This window comes from Micropterus dolomieu, linkage group LG07, assembly GCF_021292245.1.
Source record: "Micropterus dolomieu isolate WLL.071019.BEF.003 ecotype Adirondacks linkage group LG07, ASM2129224v1, whole genome shotgun sequence".
In the NCBI taxonomy this organism is placed as follows: domain Eukaryota; kingdom Metazoa; phylum Chordata; class Actinopteri; order Centrarchiformes; family Centrarchidae; genus Micropterus; species Micropterus dolomieu.
This window is the reverse complement of record NC_060156.1, coordinates 9,425,583-9,435,471: the sequence shown is the minus strand read 5'-3', so window position 1 is coordinate 9,435,471 and position 9,889 is coordinate 9,425,583. Positions and strand designations below refer to the sequence as shown.

The 9,889-nt window shown below is 39.8% G+C and overlaps 1 protein-coding gene across 1 annotated transcript; it reads right to left on the bottom strand.

The window, feature by feature from the left end:
* Nucleotides 1-340: 340 nt before the first annotated feature.
* Nucleotides 341-9,169, bottom strand: akap17a (A kinase (PRKA) anchor protein 17A). The gene is made up of 7 exons (XM_046054819.1): nt 9,032-9,169; nt 7,780-8,128; nt 7,391-7,609; nt 6,733-6,945; nt 4,323-4,471; nt 3,319-3,559; nt 341-2,819 (listed from the first exon to the last, which is right to left on the bottom strand). The coding sequence occupies exons 2-7, from the start codon at nt 8,116-8,118 to the stop codon at nt 1,974-1,976; spliced, it is 2,007 nt and encodes a 668-aa protein (XP_045910775.1). The 5' UTR covers nt 8,119-8,128; nt 9,032-9,169; the 3' UTR covers nt 341-1,973.
* Nucleotides 9,170-9,889: the final 720 nt, after the last annotated feature.

Below are 9,889 nucleotides of genomic sequence, written 5' to 3'. Positions count from 1 at the left end.
ACTAATGATAGCATCAGACCAGATGACACAGACTCACAGTCACATCACATGCCTTGATGAGATTACACTGTCACTACTCAGTTGGACTAATAATTATTCATCCTCACAGTTCATTAAACCAGCGGTGTATGGACAGGATACGGACACGACAGCTGGATGCGGGTAAGTTGTCACCTTCAGAGAGGTAAAAATGGACATCAGTTGCTTAGATCATGCCCTCCATCAGCACATGTAACGTTGATCACAGTGACAAGACAAGACAGTGTTAGGTGAAACCCTAATAGTTTAACATTATAGTGACAAGACTGCATGGTACATCTTCGACAAAAGACAACCACGCTTTTCAGTTTTCAGCTCAGATTTTTATTTTTACCATGTGTATGCAGGACATGGTCTAGTGGATCATGAGCACACAGTATACAGAACAAATGCACACTGCTGTGACAAATGACAATATCAAGGCAGCAGTCTCAACAAAACTATGTGATTTGATCGACTTACCCAAAGCGTAAATACAGCTGCCAGTAAAGAAATTTATCCGGCACTGTGTTGTGAACATGAGAGTAGAAAGTGTTCCCATTTTTATTTGGTACTCTGCTGGTTTCATTGAAATCCCTGAAGCTGGTTTCCTAAATGGTGATTAAACTTTGTCAGAGAATATGGAAATTATTTCCATAAGTCTCAAATCCATTACTTGTATTCAACACTCCTATATGCTCAAGGAAAGAGGGAGTACACTGCTTGCCGAGTCAGGTCCGTTATTTCATTATGCAATCATCATTATGACTTTCAACATCAAGTCTTTACACAATACAACCAACAAATCACTTTTAAAAAATTGAATTCTTCCAAACATTAAGAAATTAAAATACAACTAAAAGAAATCAGTCTTTGTCAGCTGAAACAGAGATAATCAAAAACAGTGCTGCCAGGTTAAGCTCAGCGAAACGTCTGTGGTTGAATTCAGCTGCGTGTTTTTCTGAGCGGCTTATCAGCAACACAGCCAATACTGAAGCAGTATTCCAAGAAAAATTTTAGGCTGTCTGCAGGTCAGCCAAGCTAGAGAGGTATGTTTCTTATAGTCTGTGGAAATTTCACATTTGTAACAGACCAGCAGCCATTCATTTTAACCAGGTAGTTCTCTTAAAAGTTGTCTACAACTACAGCGGCCATGAAGTCTAGACGTGTTTGAAATTGGACAGACTGGAGCCACATCAAAATAAACACTATTTGTCCGCTGTACTTGCCGCTTTCTCCAGCTCACTGTTTTTCATGCACAAAGACAACTTGCTAGCAGAACATGAAGGTCATCAACAGGCGTTTAGGTTCACAGTTGGGTTAGACTGGTGTGTCAATCTACAAATACAGTCAGCCTATGTTAGCCTTTAATTCAAAAATCTATCAGAAAGTCAAGGTTCTCAACTTCTAATATGATGAATATCAACTATTATATAATTGATCACTAAGTTGGAATACAATACTAATACCCTATTATGTTTATTCCCGTTATTCAAATTTTTTTAGGAGTTTTAGTATAACACAGTCTAAATGTTGATGCAATGCCTTTCACAATTAAAGAATATTCTAAAACCAAATAGAACATTTAGTGTTTCATGCCATGAAATTGATACATGTAAAAACAACATGACTATTTTGACAAACAGCTGTCATCAGCTTCAATCCAAAAAAATAAAAAAAAGGTTAAAGCAACTCCTTCGAATCAACTGCTAAAAACGTACATGCCTCACTCATACAGGGAACACTTTCAGTTGATTCTGTGAAGGCAACTGTACTTTTATTATAGATTTGTTTATTTTTAATATGTTTTATTTTTTGCCAATCAGCCCTATTCTGAAAAAAAGCCACGTGTCACATTACTTGATTAAAGAAAATATCAATTCTTTTTACTGAAACTTTAGGTGCAAGCCTGGGAATAGGGAATTTATCAATTAATAAATTGATAATGGAAGAGATCAGCGTCGTCTGGAGTGGCTCCTGTCTCTACTGTTGCTGTGTCTCTTGCATTTTCGACTGTAGTGGCTGTCTCTACTTTTATTGCTGCTCCTAGAGCTGCCTCTACTGTATCTACGGTGACTATGCCTGTGGCTCCGCCCTCCGCTGTAACTCCTCCCACTGCTGCTCCGGCTCCGGTCGCGGCTGGAGCTTGTACTCCTGCTGTGGTGACTGTGGCTCCTCCTATGACGACTGGAGCTCCTCTTACGGTGGCTGGAGCTCCTTCGTCTCCTGCTGTGTGAACGCCTTCTCCTCCCCCGGTTGTAGGAGCTCGTCGCTCTGTGGGAGCGGTCCCGGTCCCTTGCTTGCTCCCTATTGTGCCTGCTTTTCACCACCTCCTCCCTCCTTCCCTCCTGGTCTTTCTTCCTGTCCTCACCTCCTTTTTTCCCCAAAACGTGGGCGTGCACGCTAGATTTGGACACCTGCTTCTCTTTGCTCTCAACTGCCTTCACTCCGTTCACCCGGCCCAGGACCCCTAACATCACATCATTGCCAACAGGACCAGGGGCCTCCTCACTCTTTACAGGGCCAGCCTGGTCCTGCGTGGCTGGAGGTCTTGTGGTTTTACAACTGCTCTTCTTCAACAGGTTGCAAAGCAGTCTCTCCCTCAGCTCCTTCTCTCGGCGCTGGAGCTCCAATGCTCGCTCCTTCTCCACCTCTACCCTCCGGAGCTCCTCCTCCTGCTTGCGTCGGCAGGCCTCCAGCTTCTGAAGACGAGCTACTTCCTCCTTCTGTCTAGCCTGCTCTTGCTTTTCTCGCTCCTCCCGTTCGGCCCTCTCTTTCTCCTGCTGCCGCTGCTTTAGAGTCTGGAGAGGAGGAGGAAAAAATGTAGGTAAAAATTGAAAGAACCTGCATCATCCACAAATTCTAAATTCAGGTTAGACAGTCAGGAGGAGACCCTGTTCTAACCTACTCTACCGACCGATATGAAACATCACAGTTGTGAAACTGGTTCTGTTCAAAACTACCTACCAGCAGACATAAAACTGAACAATCCCCATGTTGTATCCTGTTTGTTTAATCCATACACAGACATGGAGTGTTGTTTTCACATTCAATAGACAAATATGTGGGAAGCAGCAATCTTCTCATTTAACTCTTGGCAAGAAAGCCTACAAGCACATTTTGCGAAATGTGAAACCATTCCAAGTTGAATGATTAAAAAAAAAAATCTAATCTAAAGTTCAGTAACTGCAGTGTTTGCCAGGGTAAGTATCAAATTTGCAGATTTGAACCTCAGTGTTGATGGATGTGTGTGTATATCCATTCAGAGGTGTATTGTGTGTCTTTGAGCACATTTCGTACCTTGGCCCTGGCCAGCAGCTCAGCAATGAGCCGTATGGATTCCAGGTTGCGCTGAGCCAGCAGCAGCCTCCTCTCCTCCATGGCGATCTTCATCTGCAGCTTCTTCTGCTCCTCTTCCTGCTGGCGCCTCACCCTCTTCAGGTTCTTCCTCTCTTCTTTCTCCCGCAGCTTCTGCTCTCGCTTTCGTAACCTCTCTTCCTTCTTCCTCTCTTTCTCCTCCTCTTCCTGCTCCTTCTGTTTCCTGAACAAAAGGTAAATTGTCCTGTCCGTGAGTATCTGTTGTTATCTCCCTCAATATTATACTGAAAACCAAACCCTCAATTGTTGTTCCTCAAACTAAATTGTTTAGAAGAGTAATGTTACCTTTCCATCTGTGAAAATATTGTCTTTTCCACAAAGGCACTGATGTGCGTGTTTTTTTAAAAGCTTTAAACAGCTGAATATTGCTCGGTTTAGGAGTGTGCATAAAAATCCCTTCAAGCTTGTTTAGAAAAAGGCGCCTCTCAAACCCACTTAATTTACTTGATTTGATCAATTCCTATGCATCATAATTATATCATTACATAAACACTCAGTTGAGCCAAGACAGACTAATATTTTGTTTGTTTGTTTGTTTGACATAACTGCACCTCCCACTTCGAAAACCTGTTTTAGGCTATGGCCTAATTATTATTTGAACTAGAGTAAGCTATACGTTATACACAGTAATGTACTGTATTACTGAATTCTATACAGTACGGTCATTTAATTTGCACATTAATTTGAGAAATGTTTGAACAAAAATTCAGGAAATAGCAAGTTTCATTACTTTATATTAATGTAATAAATCTGTCAATTAGATGGTAATCTGCATGAGAAAAATAAAATAAAACTTATAATAATCATCCCCTTGTAGTGATCAATTTGACCAGGACAGATCACTGTAAGAGGTTTCCGCTGTACTTACTACCTGAAAGCTGAAGAGAATGGTACTCTTTCCATTTCTCTTTTGTAATCCATCATACCTCTCCTCCTCCTTACGCCGCTCCTCCTCTTCCTTCTCCCGTCGTTTCTGCTCCTCCCTCTGCCTCTCCAGCTCCTGTAGCTTCAACCTCTCCAGACTTCTCCTCTTCAGAGCCAACTCACTCAAGTGCTTGCTGGTGTCAAAGGTCACCTGAGGAAAACGCATGCACAGACACAAGGCTTACAAAAGACTACATGGTATTCACAGTACTACAGCATCGACATCTTCCAACTACTATTTCTGTGTGTTTGAGCATCTATGATGATTTACTGCAGTTTTAAGGAATCATTTACATCTTTTTGTATTGTGCTGTGGTTTGGTGATTTCAGCCTGTCCAGTAAAACCAGACTCAACAGTCTTGTCAAAGTGGAGAGTAAAATAACTTGAGTAAGTCAGATTCAGTTAAAACTGACTCAGTGCAATACTGATTATCAGACAGGGTTATTAGTTTCAAAATATTAGTCATATGCAAGTTGCATGTTCAGGCATGAAAAAACCTGCATGTTTAGGCAAGAGCTGGTGAGAGTATATAAACACCATCTCTTTGTATATTTATGTAATTTAACCACAGAACAATATCTTATTTTGTTACTCATTTCTTTTACATAGATCCTCCTTTGCTTTTTCAGCCTTAATTTAGATTTCACAGTGAAGCTTTATTCTGTGGATTAAGAGACCTGGCTCTCCCCTACTCTCATTAGCATGCAAATAATGATGACACAGCTTTAACTCTCATACCATTAAAGGTCTCAAAGCTGCTATACGAACAACACAGTCTAATTGCTAAAATCTGCCTATCTGCAGTATCACTACAGAAGCTGCAATTCACTGGTGGCCTCACACACACACACATCTCTGATAATGTACTTGGCCTTAATGGGCGATCAGGCCAAACTAATAGTTGACAAAGTGTGGGGCGTGTTGTTGCAGATACTAGTGAGAAAATGAAATGCATACAAATGCCACATTTTTTTAAAGCAACAAACAAAGGAACAATAGAGGATATCAACGGTACGGCGTTCTTGATTCTCAGTATTTGTGGCTGTTTGTCACAGTTTGTAAAGACAAACTTTGTTTCAGAAAACACTGACAACAGCGAGACAAAATACTGCTGAAAAAAGCAAACAGGAAAGGAAATCCTAAATCAGAGCTCAGGCAACACTTCTGCAGTCTGCAGTGTGTTAACCCCGCCATTTTACTTTCCTAGTAACCTCAACCAAGGTGATACCAAAATGCAGAGGAAAGGAGGCTTAAGCTACATCCACTGCCTAGACTTGCCAGGATAGGACAGTGAATGTAACATGAGTACAGCCAAGAAGAAAGAAACGTATTCACTATTTGCCTTTATACAATCAAGAGTTAAACTCAAGTTTTCTCGACACTGCCTGTTAATAGTTTTCTCTATCTAGGAACAAACACTCAAACTTAATCACGCATGCCATTAATCTTAAAAATAGGAAGCTTTTAGGAAATGGGATGTCAACTCAGCCCAAACTGCCTAAGTTGTGGGAGGGAATATTAATATACATTAGTGCTAGGCAACGATAAAAAATTTTTCTTGTGATTAATCGCATGATTTTCTTGTGATTAATTGCAATTAATCCCATTGTTATGCGCAAAATTGAGTAATGATTCCTAAAAGTAGTGTATTGTGGACTTTTAATTTAAATATACCGCTATGTACACAAAAGTGCAATAACATGTGGTTTACAAACACTTTAAACAACTATGGTGCTTTTTACCAGCAGTATTCACTTTACACAGCATCAATAAAATATTTATTTTAAATCAACATTAATGTAATCAAATCAAATATTAAACCAAAACCTATTTGCCTTTATCTAGCTTGTTAAAACAAGTTACCATCAGAGTCCAGTTGTCTTGTTTTATTTTCCTGAACAGGTATCAGCAGAAACATTTTTTTATTTTATCAGAGAGCAGCAGAAACAGTCTACGTTCAGTAGAAAGTTTCCCTATTAGAGTCAGGTGAAGTGGTCGAGCACAAGGTGTAGCAACAAGCAGGCGCATTCCCGGGAAACTGTCGAGGTCATGCTTGCCTCACGCACACGCCCGACACCGAAGTTGAATTGTCTTGAACATTTTGTACGCGATGTGCAGCACAAATCACTGGAAGAGAGACTGATCCTCGCCATTTATGAGTTTCCAGAATCTATTACTGTTCCCTGCAAAACTAGATGTAGGCCTATCAGATAAAGTTATTTAGCCTATAATTTTAATTTAAGTTAAATAAGCTAAAGCTGTGTAGTGCACAGAAGCCATGGTTACTCTCAACAGAACAGCTGCCGTTTACTCGCAGAGCGCTGTCTTACTATAATAACGCATTAACGTGCCCAGCCCTAATATATACATTTGTATGGATAATGCAGTACTTTACAACCAGCCTGCAGTACCTTGATATTGCAGGCCACTGCTTTTCCATCGTCTCCTTTCAGCATGAGCTTCATGCTGCGCAGAGTGTCCATCGCCTTGGTGAAACCGCAGTACTCCTGGTACTGCACGTATGACTCAAAGTTCAGATGACCCCCGAAACTGAATGTGTTGAAGTTCTTGTCCAGCATCTCCTCCCTGTATGGGTCCAGCATTGGGATGTCAACATTTCGCACCTACAATCAAAAAGGTGGCATATTGGAAAAAATCAAATATGACGTTTTTTTGTCAGTATCTTAATATTGATGACGTCTTGACGTGTTTTGGTGATTTCTAGCAATATTTATGTGTGCGCAAGTGTTCTGAGAAAAGTCTTAAAGACTTAAATGTTTTGCATACAATCAGCTCTCTATTTAAACTTTATTGTTTGAGTGAAACATATTTATTAACTTCCACAAAAGTCAAAACATGCCGAATCGATCAGTTTGGACTACAGCTCTACACAGCATTTACTTTCCACCCCTCACTATGTCACTTACAGTAAAGATGAGTGGTCCAAAAAATCCCCACAGTCAATGAGACATTAACATATTTCAAACTAACAAATAACATAACGTGAATTCAGTTTTCAGGTTGATTTCATGGTAAACACAGAAAAGCAGAAACAGAAACATGTACCACCTTGCCAAATTTCTCAAAGACAGCAATGAGGACCTCTTCAGAGGGCCGGTCTGGGTAAGGACTGTCCTTCTGGCTGAACCAGCGGCAAGGAAGCCCCTCCAAGTGGATGGTGTCAGGCCTCTCTCCAGGCACAGTCTCATTCATATCCTTGGCATCGCGGAAGAAGGAGTCCCAGTCATGACGAGTAGGGAAGTCCACCTTATTCTCTACTGCACGAACCTGAGGAAAGAGGGGGAAAGAAGGGTTTATATACACTCAATTGCCAGTTTACTAGATAAAACTAACAGTCTAATACAACAGCCTTGCAAGTTTTAAAGTATGTTTTTGAGAGTCGTTTGTGGTCATTTTGGAAACATTAATTTGTGGTCCACCTTAATTATCAGCCTTACCTTCAGTACGTCAGTAAATCCACTGAGTTTGATGCTCTTCCCATCGAGGCGGCTCAGCAGGCCCTTGACGATTGTCTTGTTCTCCACCTCACCCTCGAAGCGGATGAAGTCCATGGTGCTCTTGGAGATTCGCAGGGCTGAAAACTGCTCTGGAGCTACCATGGCCTTTACCCTCTCCATTACCTCCCAGTTGGAGATGCTCTTGCCTGGCAGCTTGAGCTGGGGCAGAGCCACACTAATGGTCATTTTGGCAATAGGCTTGAGGTACAGGTTGTACTCAGAGGACAGGCACACTGCCTCTGTAGTATCATGGACGATGGTGGTCATTGTTGAAGACATGAGGGGCGAGCTGCAGGAAGGTTGGAGAGTCAGTGAAGACTGTTAGCACATGTTAGCTGTACTTAAACCTGAATTAAAGGACTATTATAGTAATTTCACTCTCATGAAAACAATCAAAATAGCAGTGTACAAATGAAAACAGACACTCCAATAAGTCGGCAAACACTCAGACCTCAAAGAAATTTGATTAAAAACGTTTTTAAAATAACATCACTGTCCCCTTTAAAATTTGTAACATCAAAATCAGAAGGTCGCACTTAAACTTCAACTTAACTAACTTAAGGATTTGGTTAACCTGTTACTTTCAGATATACCGATGTTAACATATTCTGTAGGTAAGGGTAGATATCTAAATTCAGATTTGTTTATGGCCCTTTAATTATCACTTTGTCTCATCAAACCATCAAGCATCACTTGAGTTGACATTACTATTTTAGGTTACCGTATTGTTAGGTAACGTTACTAACATCGCTGTTTATTTCAAACTATTTGAAAGCTTTTAGTCGTTTGTTTATGTTAAGTAACTGAGACAAAAAGCTGGCTGTAACTTTTAAACCTGTTTACTGTAGTTGAGGTTTCTTACGTTAGCGTAACGATAGCTGTAAAGTTTAGCTAGCTAGCGTGAGCTCAGAATCTGAAGGGAGACAAACTCGAGGGCTGTTTAATGAAACAACTAACTAACTTAATGCAAATAATTCATTGACCACGATGGACACAACGTCAGCTATTCCGTGCAAAATGTTTTGGTTAATAACAACAGCTGACGTGAGTGTTATTCTAGTTAACATTAGCCAGTTGCAAGCTAGTTAGCTTGAAGTCTTCTGTCACTCTTATACTTTTAAACAACGTACGAGTGCTTTTTCATAACCTCACGCTAACGACAGCTATCACGGTAGATTTCTCGGACACCTACCTAACATCAGTTAGCCTCCAAGCAAAAATATCAACAAAATTACTGGACTGACTTATGGAGATCCAAACACTGCAGGAGACAGAAGAACCGAAACCCCCACTAACCTACATGCCACTTCCGCATGCAGTAAACTTTGACCCTGAAAGAAACAACGTGTAGTGGCGGTTTTATTTCAGTACAGCGACACCTTGTGGAAAATACAGGAAAAGAAAGTGCTTCAACACAAAATGCATTCAGTGTGTTCATATGAGAGAGTATAAATATGGTAAAGACAAATACATAAATAAGAGTAATAATAAAACGCCACAAGCAGGGATTATAATTTCATAAATAGTTTGTGTAAAGTCTATAATTTCACAGTTTTAATAGCTTTTTTGTTTTGCGATGAGGTTATCGAACCAATATATAACTTAATTTCTCTCTTAAGTACAGAGAATATTGGTTTAGATTTAGCAAATTTACATTTGTAGCAAAAATTATTATAAGATTAATTATTATTAATTAAGAAATGTTTGTCTTTTAGATCACATTCAAGATTTATAAAAGCATAAACTATCTTCTTATACAGTAGTCCAAAATCAGAGTAAAGAATGTGGAAAAAAGTCGCTTATTATTGATATTTTCATGACTGTCTGGTGCATCCAATTGATTGGAGTCACATCATTAGTTAAATGGAGATCACCTGTGTGTTGTTAAGGGGTGCCGATTGATTGCAGTATAAATACACATATTTTGTATTTTATGTTTACCATTAATTTAGATCACTTTGTAGAAATTAGTTTTCACTTCAATATTAACAGGTCTTCCTATTTTAGCTTAAAAAAGAAACAATAAATCTACTCTAAATCAGTGTTGTAA

Coding starts and splice junctions, on each gene's coding strand:
- akap17a (XM_046054819.1), bottom strand. CDS start 8,118: ATGTCTTCAACAATGACCACCATCGTCCATGATACTACAGAGGCAGTG. Junction 6,946..7,390: donor TCTTTGAGAAATTTGGCAAG/GTGGTACATGTT, acceptor TTTTGATTGTAG/GTGCGAAATGTTGACATCCC. Junction 4,472..6,732: donor CAGTGGCCTGCAATATCAAG/GTACTGCAGGCT, acceptor CGTTTTCCTCAG/GTGACCTTTGACACCAGCAA.